At 47.0% G+C, this 20,387-nt stretch overlaps 9 protein-coding genes across 9 annotated transcripts; 5 read left to right on the top strand and 4 right to left on the bottom strand.

The window, feature by feature from the left end:
- Window positions 1-101: 101 nt before the first annotated feature.
- MCYG_08052 (uncharacterized protein) lies at window positions 102-775 on the bottom strand (the record flags this gene model as incomplete). Its single annotated transcript, XM_002842923.1, has 2 exons — window positions 102-487; window positions 730-775. The coding sequence occupies 2 exons, from the start codon at window positions 773-775 to the stop codon at window positions 102-104; spliced, it is 432 nt and encodes a 143-aa protein (XP_002842969.1).
- Window positions 776-2,409: 1,634 nt separating this feature from the next.
- Window positions 2,410-4,449, top strand: MCYG_08051 (MYB DNA-binding domain-containing protein; the record flags this gene model as incomplete). The annotated part of the gene is made up of 1 exon (XM_002842922.1): window positions 2,410-4,449. The coding sequence occupies one exon, from the start codon at window positions 2,410-2,412 to the stop codon at window positions 4,447-4,449; it is 2,040 nt and encodes a 679-aa protein (XP_002842968.1).
- A 662-nt stretch (window positions 4,450-5,111) lies between these two features.
- On the bottom strand, window positions 5,112-5,678 carry MCYG_08050 (sorting nexin-3; the record flags this gene model as incomplete). The annotated part of the gene is made up of 3 exons (XM_002842921.1): window positions 5,112-5,140; window positions 5,202-5,523; window positions 5,601-5,678. The coding sequence occupies 3 exons, from the start codon at window positions 5,676-5,678 to the stop codon at window positions 5,112-5,114; spliced, it is 429 nt and encodes a 142-aa protein (XP_002842967.1).
- Window positions 5,679-6,421: 743 nt separating this feature from the next.
- On the top strand, window positions 6,422-8,722 carry MCYG_08049 (WD repeat protein; the record flags this gene model as incomplete). The annotated part of the gene is made up of 4 exons (XM_002842920.1): window positions 6,422-7,186; window positions 7,306-7,671; window positions 7,742-8,495; window positions 8,580-8,722. The coding sequence occupies 4 exons, from the start codon at window positions 6,422-6,424 to the stop codon at window positions 8,720-8,722; spliced, it is 2,028 nt and encodes a 675-aa protein (XP_002842966.1).
- Window positions 8,723-9,739: 1,017 nt separating this feature from the next.
- Window positions 9,740-11,127, bottom strand: MCYG_08048 (RRM domain-containing protein; the record flags this gene model as incomplete). Its single annotated transcript, XM_002842919.1, has 3 exons — window positions 9,740-9,852; window positions 9,929-10,578; window positions 10,652-11,127. The coding sequence occupies 3 exons, from the start codon at window positions 11,125-11,127 to the stop codon at window positions 9,740-9,742; spliced, it is 1,239 nt and encodes a 412-aa protein (XP_002842965.1).
- A 1,141-nt stretch (window positions 11,128-12,268) lies between these two features.
- Window positions 12,269-12,633, top strand: MCYG_08047 (conserved hypothetical protein; the record flags this gene model as incomplete). Its single annotated transcript, XM_002842918.1, has 3 exons — window positions 12,269-12,353; window positions 12,435-12,521; window positions 12,593-12,633. The coding sequence occupies 3 exons, from the start codon at window positions 12,269-12,271 to the stop codon at window positions 12,631-12,633; spliced, it is 213 nt and encodes a 70-aa protein (XP_002842964.1).
- A 2,222-nt stretch (window positions 12,634-14,855) lies between these two features.
- On the top strand, window positions 14,856-15,608 carry MCYG_08046 (uncharacterized protein; the record flags this gene model as incomplete). The annotated part of the gene is made up of 4 exons (XM_002842917.1): window positions 14,856-14,939; window positions 15,070-15,150; window positions 15,194-15,231; window positions 15,419-15,608. The coding sequence occupies 4 exons, from the start codon at window positions 14,856-14,858 to the stop codon at window positions 15,606-15,608; spliced, it is 393 nt and encodes a 130-aa protein (XP_002842963.1).
- Window positions 15,609-17,219: 1,611 nt separating this feature from the next.
- MCYG_08045 (uncharacterized protein) lies at window positions 17,220-17,781 on the top strand (the record flags this gene model as incomplete). The annotated part of the gene is made up of 3 exons (XM_002842916.1): window positions 17,220-17,443; window positions 17,556-17,670; window positions 17,710-17,781. The coding sequence occupies 3 exons, from the start codon at window positions 17,220-17,222 to the stop codon at window positions 17,779-17,781; spliced, it is 411 nt and encodes a 136-aa protein (XP_002842962.1).
- Window positions 17,782-18,487: 706 nt separating this feature from the next.
- MCYG_08044 (uncharacterized protein) lies at window positions 18,488-20,129 on the bottom strand (the record flags this gene model as incomplete). Its single annotated transcript, XM_002842915.1, has 6 exons — window positions 18,488-18,571; window positions 18,633-18,700; window positions 18,741-18,911; window positions 19,103-19,192; window positions 19,857-20,005; window positions 20,080-20,129. The coding sequence occupies 6 exons, from the start codon at window positions 20,127-20,129 to the stop codon at window positions 18,488-18,490; spliced, it is 612 nt and encodes a 203-aa protein (XP_002842961.1).
- Window positions 20,130-20,387: the final 258 nt, after the last annotated feature.

Genomic DNA, 20,387 nt, shown 5'->3' with positions numbered 1-20,387 from the left:
CATTTGTATGGAGGAGAAAGAGACGAAGGGCCCCATCCGTCCGTCCGTGCCAGGGTCCAACACCAATGGAATGTATCTTGGCTACCTGCCTCTTATGCGGACTATGTTAATCTGGCCCGGTCTATGAAATGATATGAAAGTTGCAGCGCTTTGTTCTCTCTAATTGCACGAATGAGCTCTGATAGAAGAGGTCTAATTCTCAAAATCGGCGACTGTGCATCTATCAACCACAGGCTGGAGAAGCTTCCAGCCCATTCTCCACTGGACCCAAAGGACCCCATTGACAGGCTAGTGATTGCATATATATGCTTCTCTTGCGTGTTTCGAGCCCACAACCCACCCACACACGGGCTCAATTGGAACCTTAACCTGAACAACCACCAGTCTCTACCTAGAGCCAGGAACGAAGATATGGTGATGGCGTGAGCTCGATCGGCAATATACATAGTATAAACTGAGGGTAGCTGAATTTCACTGAGCCCAGGCACTATAAGCGAATTAGCATTATACCCGACGCCATGCATCCGTTTCAGCTTTTCAACAACCGGCCAATAGCCTTACCTAGGATCAGTGATACCATTCCGTAAGGTGAATGTCAGAGCAGAGTGAGCATTTATCGCCACATTTTAAGGCCCACTTTCACCTTCATCTTTTACTATCCAATTCAGCCGCATGGCATAAAACTTAGTACCCAAGGTATTAAAGAGGCAAAACATGTATGCTGCATACCGAGTACCCCGAGCGGTGTGGAGACAACATGTATACCCAGCCCCATATAAAGCTGAATGAATTTAAGCACTGTGTGTAAGTCAATTCCCCATGCGTCTCGTGCAGCCAGCTATTCGTTTCACACAGGAACCCGCATATGGTTATACTTTATGTTATGTTTGTGGCTCGTACTCCTAAGGCTATGTAGTTTAAATATGGAGTGGAAGATCATTCCTTTGATCCTTCTATATCGGGCCATCTCTCTACCTTGGCTGAAAATTCGAAAAGGGTCCATCAGAGAAAATCGGTTACCTAAGTAACCGTGCCTTGATCATCATTCTATGTTTGATTCCATATCAAATTAGAATTTTTTTACCATTTCAAGAATATCCGCCAAACGTAATAACCCAGAAGAACAAGCTATCAGGTGTCAAGGGAAATGCTCAACATCCATACAATAAGTATGTATCATTTCCCAATCACCTTCAAAATTAGGAGGAATCTAGCGAACGAAGCTACAACGAGAGTGGCTAGGTTCAACGCAGACGTTACTCTGTATACCCTGCTCAAGCTCGTGTAACCACTAGCTTGCAAACTCCTCACGTTAACATGGCGAATTTATGGATGCTATTGGTGACATAGTAATACCTAGCGGAGGAGAAGGCAACCGCGTGTGCCGCTTGGTCCTCCGATTAAGCCATTGTATACCCATATACAGACTCCTCCCAGCTGAAAGAGAATTTAATAAGTGCTGACGAAAATACCCATTCGCCCCGTTACAGGCATGTGGCGCATGAAATGACTCTTATTCGTGATATAATCTACCCCTCAGCTATCCTCAAGCACGGCTTCAAGTCATGTTTCTCCTGGCTATGCCCGTGATTCCCCTTTGGCTTTCGGGGAATCAATCCAGGTGTTCAACAGAAGTGGCAAACAAGAGGGTGGTTCTCAGCACTCGTATACCCATGAGACATTGATAGACTTGCTCATATGAAAGCACTCTGCTAGAGGCATATATGTTGTCTGATAGAGGTGGCATGAACCTTGCAGGAAGATTTTTTTATTCCTCCTGTGGCTTGTCATTCTCTGATTTGATGTGAACTTGGGAAAAGGTACCACAATAAGGGCGGTATGGGTCTTAATAGGAGTTGGCCGTCCATTAATAATGTGGCCAAGGTAGCGGTGAAATCTCGTTTGGTGTGCTATTGGTGCGCTTACAACATATACAAGGAATCTGACGGAACTCTATAGATGATTTACCACGCCTCAGCCACGTAGACAGGCGCTTATGCCAGGGCTAGAGTATACCGCAGCAAGGAAAAGAATTTAAGACAAAATTCTTTGACACCTGCGGTGGCGGAGTCAGGCCAAAAGTCCTAAACAATATCGGTGCCTAAGTCTCCCTTTCCTCGTTGTAGGAAATAAATCGCGGTCAAGAAAAAGTTGAGTTACATAAGCAAAAAGTTAAGTAAAAACAAAGTTCCGGGACCTCGGCCGCTAGTCCCTAAACGGAAAGAGGTTAATGGAATGCGGAAAAACTAATATCCGTATGAAGGCCCCATTTTGCCTAAAGTGGAAAGCTTTTGACGGTTTGCATTTGAAGTGATGTCACTGTGATCGAAGAACTTCCAGCAGACAACTCGATGCTTAACAGCGATGGTTGAAGCTATGTGAGAGTTACATAGAGATAGAAGTTTCACCATGGACGCCTTTATAGGCTCGTTCCCTTCCTTCACCTCAAGTTCTGATAAGACGACGTCACAGAAACGGGAGATGCGTCAGCTACCGCATCTACGGATTCCTCCTCTCCGGGATCCTCTTCCATCACAATCACGGAAACCTCCATCTCCACTCGAGCCCAATGCCGGGGCAATCAGAGCGTCCAAATATAGCTCCAAGTCAGCACTTGCAACCCCCAGTCAACCTCCAGAGCTCCCCCCTACCGTAGCGGGGTTTCTCAATAGCACAACCCATACGGAAAAGCCAACTTCCATAGACTCGATATCAAACTTGGATAATCCGCCTAGAACAGTACTTCCAGCCTTTATCAACCTACGAGCAGTGGAGAAGTTACCCTACTCGTTCGACGAAGAGGCATTGCCCCGAAAACGACGCAGAGTTGAGCGCCATGCCGACAGGTTTGGAGACCATCTACAGCTTCCGATACCAAAAAACCAAAAAGAAAAACCTAAGCAACCTCCTCCATTTGGGCCTCTAACAATATTGAATGGGTTAAACGAACCGCCCCCAAATGCTGCTTTATTTCCGCCAATCGAACCCAACGAGTCTCCAAACATTTTGACATGTGCTCTCCAGGGGCCCCCAATTATATCTAAAGGCCCATCCAGTCATAACAAGGGTGAGATGCAATCGAGGCAATTTGTGGAAGTTGATGGAAAGGCAGGCCCGGATAAGGAAAATACCACTGATGGTTCAAGCTCTCTGCAGACCCCAGCTTCGGCAGCAGAAGCTCAGGCAGAGACGCAACACTCGTCCGAGCGGCCAGATAAGGAGGAGGGTAATCAGAAAGATAAAAACGGGACCTCTCAAAAATCCCAGCCAAGGAAAAAAGCGCGAAAGTGGACGGACGAGGAAACTCATGATTTGTTACGTGGGGTTGTGAGATGCGGAGTTGGCAACTGGACTTCCATACTTGCGCAACCTGACTTGGCTTTTAATGATAGAACAGCAGCAAATTTGAAGGATAGGTTTCGTGTTTGCTGTTCATGGGCTTACGAGCCTGATGGGAAGGCCCATGGGCTTATGGATAGTGTGAACAATCTACGATCCGGGAAGATATTCCTACCAGATCCCAGGAAAACTAAAGGGATTACTGAGCAAAACTCCCTTCCTAGTTCTGCCACCACATTGCAGAGTCTTGCAGCGAATATGCCTCATGTAGCATCTACCTCTTTGGCCACCTCCACATTCCCACCGGGCGCAAAAAACCCTTCGACCCCCGAAAAATCCCAAACACCACAGAAGCCTCGCCGCAAAATATCCCCCATAACCAGAGGAAGTGAGGCTCTTTCTAAAAAATCGAAATCTACTCTGGTTGCCCTCGGGTTACCAGACCCCGATGCCACCGTTAAAGCTAATAAACGTTCCAGGCGTCCGTTTACACGGGCAGAAGACGAAGCATTGCTAAAAGGCTACGCAGTTCATGGCTTCCAATGGACGCTAATACGTCAAGACAAACACCTTAATCTAATGCATCGAAAGGCTACCGATCTCAGAGATAGGTTCAGAACGAAGTTCCCAAGTGCATATAGGGAAGGAGGGTCAGCAACTGCGAAAAACATCTCTATCCCCGCCAGCAACGCAGCTGCGGTAAACACTGGGTCTGATGCTGCTGGCGAAGGAAAACAGTTATCAACTTTGGCAGCGCCCGCTACTAGCTCTGCAGCACAGGAACCTTTTCAACCCTCACATCCAGTTTCCACAATTGAAGATCCCCAATACAGAAAGGGAGCATTTCGGAGGACAAGCAATAGCGGTTCTAGTATCAATGCAAAGACGAATCCATCATCCACTCCGACAAACAACGTCTTCATAGCTAGTACAACAACCGTTGGCGCAGCGCCTATTGACCCTGCAATGCTGCCTCCTGCACCGCCATTGAGCTCCGCTTTTGCATTTACGGCTATGGATGAGAGTACTGGCCCTGGGAACGGGGAGCCTGCTCTCAGTCGATGGAATGATGTTACATTACCCCCGTTGGTATGGGAAGAATTAAGTTGATAGGGGCCTCTATTCTTTTGGAAGACACGTCCTTGGGTAACGCCTTGACGATGCAACGAACATTATGAAATCCTACGAAATATCTTTGCTACATACGTTTCATCTATCGCTGGCAGCATTAAAGACACCCATATACTGCCATGTAACATTTGAGCCAGTGCTAAGTATAGCTTTTAGATAATATATCCTAAACTTAAATTAGTTTGGAGATGCTGCTATATGAGTTACAGTGAGTGATAGCGGACAAGAGGTAGAAATAGAAGCCATTCGCTAAATATTGTAGTAATAAAAAAAAGGAACGCTTGGGAAAACAGGATTAAATGAGTTATTGTCCTCCCTACTAGGCTATTTGAAAAACGAGCCATAAATTATTAGGTAGTAAGGAGAAAAGAGCTCTATGCTCACTTTGCTAGCTGGGTTCAGCGCTCCTGAGCGTGAGATAGAATGGGAAGCCGGATATACCTTTAGCTAGCGCCAGTAATGCCTTGTAGAATCCAGCAGCTTCCGGGGTTAATAGAGTACTAAATATAGCAAGGCAACAAACATCCAGCAGCCTACATTATCCTTGTCAATAAGGTAGGCGATATACTCAGGCAGTATATATAGTTAATCTCCAGGGGAAAAAAGACGGAACTTTGTGCATCAGACGAAAGTAGGATTTATCACCATGCATTTCGGTCCCAATTTGGATCTATCAGATGAAGCGTCAGTTGATGGTATGTATGTTTGCGAATATTTAGCTAAGCGCTTACCTTGCACAAAGCTGGCTAGCACTTTGCTCCCTGTCTGAAGTAAAGGATGGCCGACCACTATTTGCAAAAACCGCTGTAGCCCTTCTCTACGGTGTTCGATCACATCATCACTGAAACGGTTCGTAAACACCTTGCCTGGAAGTGGTGGTATCGTGACACGAGCGCTCTCTCTCTCCAGGATGTCTCTAAAGTATTCGAAATCCGAGTACCGACGGCGAACGACTGAGTGTTTCAATTTAAAGGCAGGTATATTGGTCCGACAGACGATCTCATACGAGGTATACATATTGCGAGATGTGCCATGGGTTTGGGGATTCCTCACCTATATATGTGCACGGCCAGGAAGTCAGTATAAAATCGTGGTATTCTAAACGGCATAAAACACCCCAAAGCGCATACTTCGATTTCCAAAAAGTTCTCGGGAGGTCCATAGATCTCCTCGAATGTCTGATGGCGAGCGTCTGGTATGGCCTGCATTTTTGTTGGACTTGTAGGCTGTGAAGATGAGCCGAGTAATTTGATATCAACTCGATGGCTTGTACGACGAACGAGCTAAAGGCGGGGGCGAAATGGGTGGAATAACAGGATCGCAAGACACGGAGAAGCCTGACCAGCTTATCCTAGAGAAATATAGCGTGCTGCTTCGACTAGACTCGACTTTGTCTTCGTCTTCGTGAGTGTGTCTGTTGTACTTTTTGACGTCGACGTCGTTTTTATCGACCTTCGTAACCCAAAGAGGAAGTGAGACCCTTTCGGCTTTATGTTATTCCCTCCGTACCAAAAGAAGACTAGCGCAGTATTGGCTTAGTCATGTCTTGGTATAACACGTGACACTAAACAAGCTTAAAAAAGAGGGTCAAAGCTTCGGTTTTGACGGATAAAAAAAGAAGAAAAAAAACATCGAGAAGACGAAAGAAGAAGAAGACAAAGACGGAGCCAGACGTCCGACATCCCTTTTTGCCCGTTGTCTGTTAATCTGGATTGCTGACTCTGAAGGGCTCGTTTATTAGTGATTGCCGGACATAGGAGATTAGCAACTTTAACGCCACGTATAGATGACGCTATCGGCTGACAAGCTGGTGGAGTTTCTTATCCGCCGTTTTGTTCGTTCGAACGGCAGCAAACATACCAACAGCTACAGGCCCATTTGCTGGCTGTAGCATTGTTCTGCTGATATATACTCCGTACTAGCTTTAACAAAGACATTTTTCGGCTGTATAATGCCTAGCCGCACCCCAACCCGTCAGGAAGAGTCATCTCCGGCCACGGGCAACCCAGACTCAATATACCATCTAGCCCATGATTGGGGCAGCGTCAACACTATTGAGAATAGAGGAGACCAGATGGAGACCGATTCTGGGGATGATGGCCGTTGGGATCCCTTGACCGGCCGGCCGGGGGATATAGATGACTCTGATGACAATGATGAAGACGACGAGTTCGATGATAGTGACGAGGACCAGCACGACGTAGAACTTCAGTTTTCAGTCCATGAGACGCCAGGCAACACGGCTACGGGTTCTGGTGGAGAGGGCCAGAATGACAGACCAGGCCGTGTAAGAAGTATGGGCTGCAATATCTCCCTCGCGTGGAATCTCCAAATCACTTTCCCTTTTGGCTTGCTGATCGGATTGGTGTTAGTAACCACGGCACAATTGTTCCGCCTGATCGGAGCCAATGAACTGCATCGTATTTTACAAGGCCATGGAGTGCTGCGATCGCGATCAATGGAGGATGGCGCTAACTATGATATATATGGGTTATATGGCAACCGTCGCGCAAAAAGAACAGGACCCAGTAAATACCCTAAGCCTCCAAGCCAGGTAGGGCAGGAGCTGATGCGTTCTGGGGATTATGGCAGTAACCCGCACTACGTTGACAGGTTGAAAGGTCGAAATAACAAGCTGGCAACTAGACTGATGTATAGAGAGCTGGGGGCAGGGCCACGGGGGACTGAACTTCGATCCTCTCGTGAACTATCCCAGGTGAGAGACTATTCATTCATATGATTGTCCTCTTTATCTCCTCTACTCTAGTGGCCTTTTCCTTGTTCTCTACCACCATCATTCTACTTACAGGTAGCCCTGCTGACCTCAAGTTCTAGGATCTAATTCCTGGTTCTTCCGCTGATACTATCATACACTATGATAACCCATGCTACTCGGGCCAATTTTCTGATGATGGGAACTTCTTCTTTGTGTCTTCTCAAGACTTCAATGTTAGAATGTATGATACGTCGAATCCATATATATGGAAACATTATAAGACTGTCGAGTATCCCATTGGCCAGTGGACCATAACAGATGCTACGCTAAGTCCAGACAACAAATTTCTGGCATATAGCTCGATAAGGAGTGTGGTTTGTCTGGCTGGCACAGACCCCTCGTCAACAACGGACCCAATCCTTCTACATTTCGAACATGGCCCGCAAAATGCGCCGCTTAACGCTATATTCGGAACACGTTTTGGGGTATGTGACCTGCAAGCTGCTCCTTTTCCACCATACCCTTTAAGAGAGAGTTAACTAACTCAAGGATTAGATATGGTCCGTCCGTTTCTCGGGCGATGGCCGAGAAATAGTAGCTGGGACTTCCGCCAATTCAGTCCTTGTTTACGATATAGAGACTCAGAAGACAGTGCTCCAATTACGCAAACATGGCGATGACGTTAACGCCGTTTGTTACGGAGATAAAATGTCACCTCATATCCTATATTCTGGCTCTGACGATTCTACCATTCGCGTATGGGATCGTCGATCAATGGCCGATGGCCGAGAAGCTGGTATCTTCGTCGGCCACACAGAAGGAATAACGTTTGTAGACAGCAAAGGAGATGGGCGATATGTGCTTTCCAATAGCAAAGACCAAACTATGAAACTTTGGGACTTGCGAAAGATGGTAACCACTGCTAAATTTGCTGACATGGACACAGCCAGATACTCAACGAGCTTCGACTACCGATTCAGTCCGTATCTGGAAGAGGATTATACTCCTCATCCACACGACTGTTCTGCGGTGACATTCCATGGCCACGGCGTGCTTCGAACCTTGATACGCTGCCACTTTTCGCCGCCAGGAAGCACGAATTCAAGATACGTATACACAGGCAGCCATGATGGGAAGGTATACATATATAATCTCGATGCCACCTTAGCCAAGGTGATTGATGTCGGAGAAATTACTCGTCACACCTGGTCGGATAAAAACTTTGCCACTTCTTTAAATCTAGACTCTAAAGAGGTCAAAGCTTGTGTGAGAGATGCCAGTTGGCATCCTAATGCTCCAGTAATAGCAGGTATGTTTATCACTTGCTCTCTACAGCTCATTAACTGCGACCTATCCTTCATGATCATATCTAACCTACGATCTCAAATTCTAGCTACCTCATGGAATGGCTGGGGCATGTCGGAGGGAACATGCACCGTTCATTCCTGGACTGATGGTGCATTGGATGATGAAGGTCTTCCTGGGATGGGCTGGCATTGGGAATCTGAACTTCAATTGCCGTCAGGAAGAGGATGATCTTTATTGATGTGGAACCTGAAGATTTCTCCAGTTTTTAATATGTCGAGACTGCTAGCAGAAAGTACCAATTACGACTTACCCCTGTCATACAGCATTTTGCCAAACTTTGGAATTTTGATCAAGAGCACGGATTTATCTTATTTTTACTCATCGAACTGGGATTCGGGCAAACGGCCAGTGTTTTCTTTTAACACGGAGAGACTTCGTGTACATACGGGCCTGGCTTTTACTTATGAGAGACGCTTATCAATATCCTAACTTTTATAAACGCTGGACGCACTCACACACTCTAAACTGGTACAATCATAAGGTATACTAACTTAGATACTACCAATCTATCAAACTCTGTCCGTCTGCTCCTTTAGTTAAGCAGCTATCTAAAGAACTTGACTAGACGGTTGACCCTATAACAAACATCTTATGGATCGTATCGAGTGCCCAATGGTCAATCTATTAACCAGTATAAGCGTGCTGCCTTGCTGGGTCAACGCAGCCTGCAATGAGAAAACACAAGGAACAACCATTGACTAATTATAAGTAAATAAAAGGGCCCCATTTCACATTCCTAGACTAAAACCTATTAAAACTCCATATGATAACGTACTTCACTAAGCTCGAGCCATTTAACCGCAGAAATAGAGACACCATTTGCTCATTAATAAGGCAGAACAGAAAAATAATAACGAAATTTGAAACTCTGAAGAACCCATGCCTTCAAAAAGATAAATAAAACTGATGAGATAGCGCACACCAAGCTCGCATTTGCTTAAAAATAGGAAGAAAACTGGATACGATCAAGCAAGGGTCCAGGGCCACGAGGCGGCCATCAGGGTGTAGGTGTAGAGGAAATGGGCTATTTAATACGGAGAGAAATAGCCGGGGTCGACGGTCCTAGTGGAAGCCCAAGGAGAAAGCTAGATGTAGATTTGGCAAATAACGGGAGGTAATTCTAGAGGAATAAGAACGGCGGAGGCTAACGGTTTTAATCGCCCCTTTAGCATTGGCCGCCAACCATCACTCCTGTCGGGTTCGTTTTACCCCGTGGGGGTTCCAAGCTCCATCATTGCCACCGCCGCTAAAGAAGGCCGGGTTGAAATGAGGATTCTGGGTTTGGAAGCCGCCTTGTCCTGGGTTGCTTCGGTTAGAAAGGTGGAACGGAGATGATAAAGGGGGAAACACTTTGGTACCACTAGGAGTACTCACCTTGCATTCCCAAGTTGCCGCCTTGCATTCCTCCCATAATGTTGCCCATCTGGTTTGGCATTCCTCCCATGGGTATTCCTCCCATACCTCCCATGCCACCCATCCCTCCAACGGCTCCCATGCCGCCAACAGGTGCGCCAACGGGCATCATGGGATTAGCCATACCACCCATGCCTCCGCGACCACGCATGTTTGGAGCACCTCTCATGTTATTCATCATGCCTCCACGGTTATTGAATCCTCCATAGTTCTGCATGCCTCCCATGGGGGCACCTTGGAAACCCCCAACAGGGCCACCCTGGAAACCACCACCCATGGGAGAGAAGCTTCTGTTACCGTAACCCATGTTTTGGTTCATGCCGCCGCGGTTATTGAATCCACCACGGTTGCCGCGGAATCCAACTGCATTGTTCATACCAAAGTTTCCTTGGCCAGCATTAAAACCGCTAGGTGGAGTGGGCCTGGGAGTTCGGTCGTCTTTCCCACCACGCATTGGGTTTTCCTTCGGCAGAGTTTTAAAAGGATTGATATTCGCCTGGGTATAGGCGACAGCATACTTTCGTGCCCCCTGCTGGGCATTGTTCATCTCTTCAATCCTGTGTTTTGCCGCTGTGGCAGCTTGTGCCGATGTAAACTCGACAAACGCTTGACTATTAAGAATTAGCATTGATTACACGGTACACAGTATGAGGGAAGAAGTTAGAAAGCATATATCCTGCATACCCTTTACTCTTTCCATTCACCTTATGTTCGCTGAATGTGACGTCCTTTAGGTCAGCTTCGGCGCCGGCCTGGTTTACCCATCCACGAATTTCGTCGTCTGTTGTCCACCAATGCAAGTCCGAAATGTATAGGGCAGGCGTAGCGTCTGGGTCAGCTTCCTTTCGTTTAACACCTTGTTGGAAGTGTACTTGTTGCTGCTGGATTGGGGGTGGCGGTAAACTGTTCATTTGCTGTGGTGTCTCGGAAGGAGACTTCTCTGTCTTGAATATTTTATGACTCTCGTGGCCCATGTTGTTATTACTGTTGCCATACTTTTCGTCTGACCCGTCTCCGTGCCCGCCGCCGTGGTGATGGTCTGGAGCATCGAGTACAAGTTCGGGTTCTTCTGTCTTAAAGGTCGTCTCCGGACCTTCATCAATCAACCCACTTCCATCTCCATAGATATCAATATCAAAGTTATCATCATCAGTCGCCATTGTGATTTATTTGTCTGGTAAGTCTGCTTTTTTTTTTTTTTTGAGCTCTGCTTGATTTTATAAGCCGAGAGCAATGATTTGATTTCTGTCCCTGATATTTCGTTATGCACAGCTTTTCTGGAGAGGTTGTCTTGATTCGACGGGCTTCAAGAGTACAGGTCTGTGGATCAGGGAGCCAGATTAGCAAGGAAATGTACATCGGGAAAAGATGGATCGGGTGCTGCAGTAGAAATTGTCAAGATCCATCACGGTCCACCGTCTTCCTGGGCACCAAAATAATGGAGATAAAATGCCATGAGAGGTGAGAAGAAGAAAAAAGTAGAAGAATCAAAAGAGATACGTACAAATCCCGTCGGTTATATATTTTTTGGTTTCTTCAAAGAATGGGCACACACAAGACAAGATGATTGGCAGAAGCGAGATCTGCTCCGTTCAGCCAAATATAAAGCCCGACTGCCTTCGATGGCAAGTACAGGACAAAGGTGTTTCTTTTTCTCAAATCAACCACAGCGGTTTGTGACAAGCTAAAGGGTCCAACAGGAGTAGTGCCTGTTTCTCCACAGAGAAAACGAGTGTGAGAGCAATGACAGACACCCTAATTCAGATATAAAACGGGTAGAACAAGCCGGTTAGATAGTCAGGGTAATGTGAAAGGGGGGGAGATATTTGTTAGCCGCGTGGGCTCTCTTCTGTCAGCCACTCTCTCTCTCTCTAGCTTGAGCTACAGAAGCGTCGTGAGGTTCTGTTGGCAAAGATGCGCAATAATACAGCACTTGACAAGCAGCCAGCGCGCGCAACAGAGAGTCCAGTCGATACCTGACGATGAAAGGCAAGCTGCAAAGATGGTTTGACGTCTTGATGTCTTTTTTTCGTTGAGATTTGAACGCGAACGAAGGACGTTGCGACACCGAAAGAGGATTAGCGTGGGTATCACGTGGAATATATCGGATTAACTTGTCTCCGAAAAGACACCTCAACCTTTAGGGAAGACGAAAGATGAAGATGAATATATATATATATTGAAGAAGAAGAAGAAGACGACGAGGACGACAGCCAGGTCGAAGGTCTTGTTTGGAGAGATATATATAGCTTTCGTGTTCCCGTTACTGAAACTCACCGCCAACTTCCAGAACCCGTCGCCATGTCGGACGCCTTCCAGGAGCTCGCTGACCTCCCGAAGGATTTTGTCAAGGATGGAATGCTCTTTGTGAACAGGTGTACAAAGCGTATGTCTTTCCGTTTAGTCCGTTATCTTACCATTGAGGCGGGCTGGATGATACGATCCTTGCTAACTACTCCTACCATAGCCGATAAGCGAGAATTTCTCAAGATCAGCCAGGCCGTTGGCTTTGGTTTCCTTATTATGGGAGCCATTGGATACTTCATCAAGCTGAGTGAGTTTGCCTCCCTGCTTTGACGACGATAATGGATGGGCACGCTGCTAATACGAAATTTTACTGTACAGTACACATTCCCGTTAACAACATTCTCGTCGGAGGCGCATAATCGGCCCAATTCTCGAACACCCTCGAATGCGAGAACCCGGTTCAACTATCTAATTTTGAATCCTTCGCACCTAATTACCTACCTCAAACCAACTTCTTTATTGTTCGACATGGGACATATGTCTTATTGTTGAAAGGCGAAAACAAACAGCCCCTGGCGTGTTACGGACGGATGGCAATAAAGACATGGAGACTTACCACTGGAGCTATTCCGACGTTTACATGCATTCGCCCGCAGGAGGAACTTTTTCAACTGCTTGGCGCAATCATCGGCGTCTGGTTAATTTCATTACATTTTACGTTTCATGTAAATTATACGAATATACCTCCTTTTGTTTCCACCTGACTACCTGCCCAACTGAGCCATTCATCTGCCAATTGCCTTCTCCAATTGATCCAAAGGTTGCACCAGCTGATGCGGGCGAAGGCGTTGCCCGTCTGAAACACGGCTGGTGTAAAAGTAAATACAACGCTGTATAGGTAGGTCTTGCGTACTATGTATGCATCGCTTGTGGGGATACTTGACGCGCGATTCCGTTAAATCTCGGCTGCCCAGGTGAGTACTTTCATCGAGCTAGTCGGATTCCCCTGCTCAGGTGCCCGTCAAACAATAACCGTATCCTTGTCCTGTCTTAACCTCAAAAGGGTAATGGAAGCTACGCTGTCGGACAAGACTATTGGCTGATACACGCTGCAAATTTCCACCTCAGCGCCCCATCCCTTGCAGAGATAGCCGATCCCGTTCTTTTCCAGAAAACTCCACAAGAACCTTCTTATCAAGAGTGGCACCGACGTCTAACATTGTATCCCCAGCGTGTCACGAAAAGTGCAGTGCTCTGACTAGACCCGTCTGGAGTTGCCTGCGCCCCGTCCTGCGCCGTCGGGAGACAGCATATCAATCAAATAGCGCCATCAAGTTTTTTTTTTTTTTTGGACCTGTCGTTTGCAGAGAAGTAAGATTCGTGTCTTGGTTGGATGTCTTTCCGGCTATTGGCAGCACTTGAGCTTATTTCAAAGCAATTGAACGCTGCCCAATCCCGGAGCGCAGGCCCAAATTATCATTTTGTAAGAGCAATCGGGCACTGTGCGGCGTAGTGAACAGGATGGAGTCACAACAAGGATACAAACCTCTCCGGCGACTTAAACGGAAAGCCTAGAACCCTGAAACCCCCTTGTCTTTGGCGTCCATCGTGAAGAGCTTCCCGTCGGAACAACCATCCCATCGAACCAGGGCGTTGGAAGAAATGCACGAATTGGTCCAGAAGCCCGGTAAATGATCGAACAGCGAAGAACACGACGGGATTGTCAGTGGCGCCGCCTTCCTCAGTCAGCAACATGCAGCATTCTTTGCATTCTAGTTCGTTTGCATGGATATTATTTCGCGCACTAGACGAAAGAACCATTCCTCTCCTGGTCAACGGTCCCGATGGAGCAGTGAGATGGCCCATCATCTGCCTCCAGCGTGTTCCCGTACAATGTACACGTCGGCCAACTCAGCAGTTCTGGTGAAGAAGCAGACGGGGATGTCCCTGTCTCTCAGTGATAAATATTGAAGTTTGTCCTTTTGATCGGCAATCCATATAACCGTAAGTTATATGAAGAGAAGGTCCACAGTTCAAGGTTTATCTTCCGCCCTCCACAGCGGAAGGCTAAACGGATGGTTTTGTTTATACTTACATAAGTGGAACGAAAGGCGAAGAGAGAAAGCAGATCTATAGGCAGATCCTGAGGGCGAAGAAGTCGGCTGTCTGCTTTTGGAGGATTCGGTGTACCAAACTCTTGAGGCCATCGTGAGTTGCCGTACTTGGCCTTTGGTCACCGTTTCAGCTTTGGCAGCGAGAAAACAAGACTATCTGAAGGAAAAGAAAAACCGACCTAGCCTTCTCTCTCCTATCAGTGTCCAAAGAGAAGCCAGCCAGTCATACAAGCAAGAAACCTGTACGCCGTACGCCGTCGAGAGACTGAATCTCCCGAGTGAAACACGGATCGGGGCACCGACATGACCGTCCTAGCCTCGGTTCACCAGGCAAGGTGTACATAGTAAGTACTTGTACGTAAGCACGCAAGACGAGCTATGTATAGTCTTGATGCTAAAAAAAAGAAGAAGAAGAAAAAGAAACATATATGCAGCCCTGAACGGATTGAAAGATCTCCCCAAGGGTGCAAGGGGGGTGGTTGGGGTAGGGGGGAAGGAAGTTTTAGTTTAGCATCCACCATCCCACCATGTTTGCAAAAAGAAGTGCAGCCATCACGATAGTCAGTATTCATACATGGCTCATCAGCAAGGGAAGAATTCTCCGCCCGAGAGTAAGAATAGGAACATGAGGCCAAGCCGTGGGGGGGAAACAGCTTATCGCCGTCTCTGACTGGTCGTCGATGGGGCCGGTGAGTCGAACCCGAAAGCCGATAACGATCATGCTCATCAAGAGTGAAATAGACGTCGAGACTAAGGAATAAGAAAAAGGGCTTGAGCGAAGCCCTGTCCTGCCACCTGTCGAATAAGGGGAACGGACAATTAGTAAGATGAGGGCTAATCATAGAAGTCAGAAAGATATTCATAGATAGATGCAGGAGAACATAGTTACGGCCATATACAGGAGTAAGAGCTATAAAAAGAAAGAGGCAGTTTTTTTCCTCAGCTTACATAGCTTGTATGTTTTCGCTCTTCTTTGCTTTTTCGCTTTTTTCTTGTCTCTTGATGCAAGGGGATGGGAAGAGGGAAGGGTGGCCCTTTTGCCTCACAGACAAACGGTCAATTGACTTGTGATCCGCTGACGAGTTTATAGACTAAGATTTAATGGTGAAACGGCCATCCTGGCGCCCGGTCAGCTCTATCATAGTCACATAGTCATAGCAGTTATGGGAGCACTGGCTGCCGAGTGCCAAAGCGCCGCCTTAGTTGGAGCTCGAATCGCTGACAGATCCAAGAGTAAGGCCATCCAGCTAGCTAGTCGAGTAGATGTCGAGGGCAGCTGAACTTGCTCGACGCCTGCGTCTCCATGAAAGCACCATCACCAGGCGGAAGACGGGAGACATATCCGCCAACCCTCTTTACCACGAGTCACGTAACTAATCAAAAAAGTGAAGCAAGATGACCGGGACGTTTCGTTCGTTGATGACTCCGAGCCAGTATCAGATGTTTTATTCTTGGTGATGGATTTGATATTAACAATCAAATCTGATGGCTTATGCAACGGTCATCCCATAGGCCAGGGGGGGTGAGAAGGCACACCAGGGGAGATCAAGATACCATGCAGCAACTTCATAACGTGATGCTCGATCTCGTTCTGGTCTCTTTTCTTTTTCTTCCTTGACTTGTTATTCCTTTTTTTGAAGTCTCTTTCGCCCCAAGGCATGGTGGTTGGCGGTTGTACTTGTTCAGTACGAAGCGTTGCAACGAAGAACAACCAGGCTTGCCGGCTCTAGCGTGCATGCGCGGCCTCCTACATTCATGATCCTAATCTTGGTGTGTTAGCGGAGAAGATGAAGAAGAAACAAGGGAGTACATGATGCTATCCCATGGGTGTTTGTATACATACATGAAAGTAGCTCTGTGGAGCGGGAGTTGGCGTAAAGTGGTTGGTTGGTTTTTTTTTTTTTCCATCTCATATAAAAGAAGGGCGAAACAGAAGGTTTCTCCCCCATCTGGGACTCCGTATAATATTTTCCTTTTTCCACGCATCTTTCTTTTCTTATTCATGTTTTTCTTTTTTTTTTATTTATTTCTTTTTTAATATTTTTATCCTCGTTTAGAAGGTTATAGTTTTGCGTGCGTTTGGCGTTTTGACACTCTCGTTGCTTTTTTCTCCTTTGCCCAAAGTCAGAGAGTCGCGAGATAAGATGAAAAGAAAAGACTGCTTATGCAAAAGACAAGGAACCTGCAAAGAGAACCTGCAAAAAAGAAAAGAGAGAAAAAAAAAAACCTCAGGATGGAGTGGTTGGTAAAGCATCAGGGATCCCGCGATGGTTGCGATTGGAGTGCTGATACTATGTATACAGGCGGATTTCTGGCCAAGAGGCGGACATCCCCAACCAGAGATGACATGGATGTACTCCTTGCACGTTCAATGAGAGACGCCTTTCTTGTGCTACCACCGCTCCGGCAGACGGGCTACTACATACATACACACGTACGGAGTACACTCACATTGGTTGGAGACGGGAGACACGCTTGCACCCCGAAGAGGAAGTTCATTCATCACCAGAGCCAGTCTCAGGAATGTAACTATCCGAGACCCATGAGCTTGGGAGTGTGAGGAAGATGGGATAAGGGCCAAGGGAAGACAAGGCTTCACGGATCCAACATGCTGGGAAATGCTAACAAGGGACAAACGGCACTAAGTTACTAGAACGGCGAAGGACATCTTCTGTCCAAGGTTCGAGGGTGACAATTGGCCTATCGAACATGCTAGGCTTTGCAAACCAGCAACCAGTCGAGGAGAAGGGGGGGGGAAAAAGTAAAGAGGGAGAGCAGAATACTTGACAGCTGAGTGGCGAAGCTTATTGATTGCTTTTCACTTGTCTGGAGTATACGAGTGAGAAATGAGTGCCCCATTCTATGACCTCAGCATGTATACACTATAGCGGATGTATGGACTGAATCACACGGCGGAGTGGGCGGCCTGCGTCTCCAGCAGAAGCTGTATTAGTTTCACGAATGCATGCAGCGATGGACTTGAGGGTGTGAAGAAAAAGGCACCAACATCCAACCTCCTCTCTGGGCCGCGGGGCCTACGACACCACCGGCGTGCCAAAGCCAGGCACAATTTTACACCGACGATTATTGGTTCAAATATTACAGGCAGCAGACGGTAAGTAATAGTGATACATGGTTAGACATAGTATACTGCAGATGAATGGGCAAGGAGATGCTATCTTTTCCATATGACTATCCATCCTAACTATCCAATGCAACAGAAACAGGGAAAGGAAAGCAAAAAACAAAAACATAGGGAAAACGACAGAAAAGACAGAAAAGAGTCAGCGGATGGAAAAAGAAAAAAGACCTGTTTTCCGTGGTTATGCCTATCCCAGCCAAGTATGAATGATGGATGAACGATAATTATTGATGTAATAGTACAAAGCCCGAGTTCTTTTCCCACCCCAGATAAATGCACAGCAGGAGAACCAGATAGAAGGGAAAGATTAAAAGGCGAGGAACTGCCTACTCCATGTAGATGTAGGTGGCGAACCCTGTATCGTACGGTATATTAAACTAATAACCAAGTTTGAAAAAAAAGCAAAGAAGCCAAAGTAGATCAAGTGAAGTCGTAGGTTGGTCATGCTTCGTCTGGCGTTGTGTATACGTCGGAGGCCCGTTTATGATTGTATAGGTCTGTGTATGTCGACTTCAAGAGGAAGAAGAGGTCGAAGAGGAGGAGGAGGAGGAAGACATCGAGTAAGGAGTCCATGGATCTCCATCGGCACCGCGAGTCTGCCTCTGAATGAACTGCAGCAGAGCATGGGCATCAAGAGGGTTGCTTGAGTCGCTCGAGCTTCCCGACGTCATGCCACTGTTATGTGTTAGAGCTATACTCAGCAGCTAGGATGAAAGGTGAAGGGTGAAGGGTGAAAGAGTCATACCTGTAGGCAGAGGACTGGGGGGTAGGAGAGCTTGTCTCCGTGCAGTGAGGCATGTTTGTAGTATCCGTGGATGCAGGTGTGTATGTCAAGATGGTTGCAGTTGTAGATGTGTTAACCAACGGGGCAAGCTGGTGAACTTATAATGTTTGGTGCGGTGGTGATATTCCACAGGTGGGAGAGTTCTAGATATTTATATTAACAGCAGAAGACAACTTCGAAAGAAAGAAAAACCATCATTTCCTCTTTTAGTTAGATATTTTCATTTTTATTTTTCACTTTGATAGCCGTTCATCTTTTTGTTTCTTTTCTTTTTCATCTTTCTGGTCCTGCTGGGCTTTGGCCTTTTTCTTTTCTGACTTTGTTTGACGGAGGTAGTAGTCAGGCAGGCATATTACATGATATCATTCCTCCACTGACTTTATCTTTTTGACTCCAAGGCGTGCAGGGGGAGAAAAGAGAGGCGATGCTCAGAGACTTGCTTCTGCCTAGATGTAGACGATGTTCTATATAGCAGCGTAGATGTACATGCCGAAGTACACGGCTTCAGCAAGGGGCCAACGTGGTTGCTGACAGGCCCTAATCTGCCTCCCAGGAAGCCTTTGCTTGAAGAAGTTATTATTCCTTGATCTCGCTCGGTTCCCCTGGTCAATCCATGCTCTGCTGCATGCCCGGGACAAGAGGGACCGATCATGTTACCTAAGAGATATAAGTAATTAATATATATCAGAAAAACCTCCTAACCAGCCACATTCAGCCACCTTGCCCAGGCAGAACGAGAGAAGAGTGAGGCAGCAGCAGCAGCGAGAAGGGCAAAGGTAAAGATCTGTAGATCAGGCTTGACCACCCTGGCGCGGCATCTTGTGCACCTCGTATGGAGGTATACTTACTTGCAGGCTCACGTTGCTCGTCTTTTTTTCCCCGGGTGACGCTCGTATAGCTCTTCACCCTGTACCTCTCACGTCCACCGGGGTTCATCTCTATTCCCACCAGTAAAACAGAAGCTGACAATTCCGAGGAGGATCGAACGGGCAATGGCATGGACTTCCTGGCCTGTGATGGGCTGTCTCGTCAGTCTCGCCAACGTACTCCGCCTGTGCTATGCAGTAGTTGACCAGGACGTTGTTGTGTGAGTAACAACCAGGCTGCGGCAGTGCAAGATCTCTGGATAGTCTCTACGGAGAGATGGCATGCATGGCCCTGGCATCCTTGTATATATCCTCCGTAGTACTATGTAGATTAACCATTTATCCCATGGATGGCCCGTCTTCTTCACGCAAGATGTGGCGATAAACACAAAGCCGCATGTGGAGAATGAAACAAAACACTTTTCTTAACTGTGGAAAAAGCCAAGAGGGCCGTCCCGCCGCTTTAACCTAATCCTTAAGCTACTTGCACGTACTACACAGCCGTAGATCAAGACGAAGAAGAAAAAGGGGAGTAAAAGAACGGCTCCAGGCCGATGATCTGTATGATTTAACTCTATGGCATATGGAAGATGGACTCGAGGTTGAAATAGACAAAGTGACGGGCAAGACGGTTGTTGTACAGCTGCGTTGTGGCGCAGTACCAGCGATGTGACTGGTGAATGGCATCCTTATCACTTTCCCCATATTGTTCATCTTCATCACTTTGAGGTGTCACTTTTGTCGGTGCTGGAGTCAGAGGAGTCGGAGGAGTTAGAGTAGGTCATGTTGTAGACTGACCAGGGATCGTCGGTACCCTTGATGTACTGGCTCAGGCAGAAGGGGTCAGGCTTGCTGGAGCTGCTGGGGTTGGCACCGGAAGAATTCCTGGGGGCGTTAGGTTAGACCCTGCAGGCATGGGGTGGATGAGGGATGCATGGATGTATTATGTAGGTACTTACTTTGCAGCCTGTGACTGGGACTGGTTCTGAGAAGCGCTGGTGTCCGGCATGATGATGGATGGTGCAAGACGGACGAAGCCAGAGAGAGATGGATGGATGGATGGATGGATGGATGGATGGAGAGAGAGGGAGGGAGAGAGAATTTATATGCCCAAGTGATGCTAGAGTATGTACTGAGTCCTCAATTTTTGTATGGTTACAGTACTTTCCGTAGGAGGTACACAAGGAATGCTGAATATCCCAACAGGAATAGTAGAAAAAGTGGCAGACGAGGTTGTGATGGAGAGGATGGTGACACTGGAAGGTTA

The sequence above is a fragment of the Microsporum canis genome, genomic scaffold, assembly GCF_000151145.1.
Source record: "Microsporum canis CBS 113480 supercont1.8 genomic scaffold, whole genome shotgun sequence".
NCBI lineage: Eukaryota > Fungi > Ascomycota > Eurotiomycetes > Onygenales > Arthrodermataceae > Microsporum > Microsporum canis.
The sequence above is the reverse complement of the archived record's forward strand: the minus strand, read 5'-3'. Positions and strand labels throughout refer to the sequence as shown.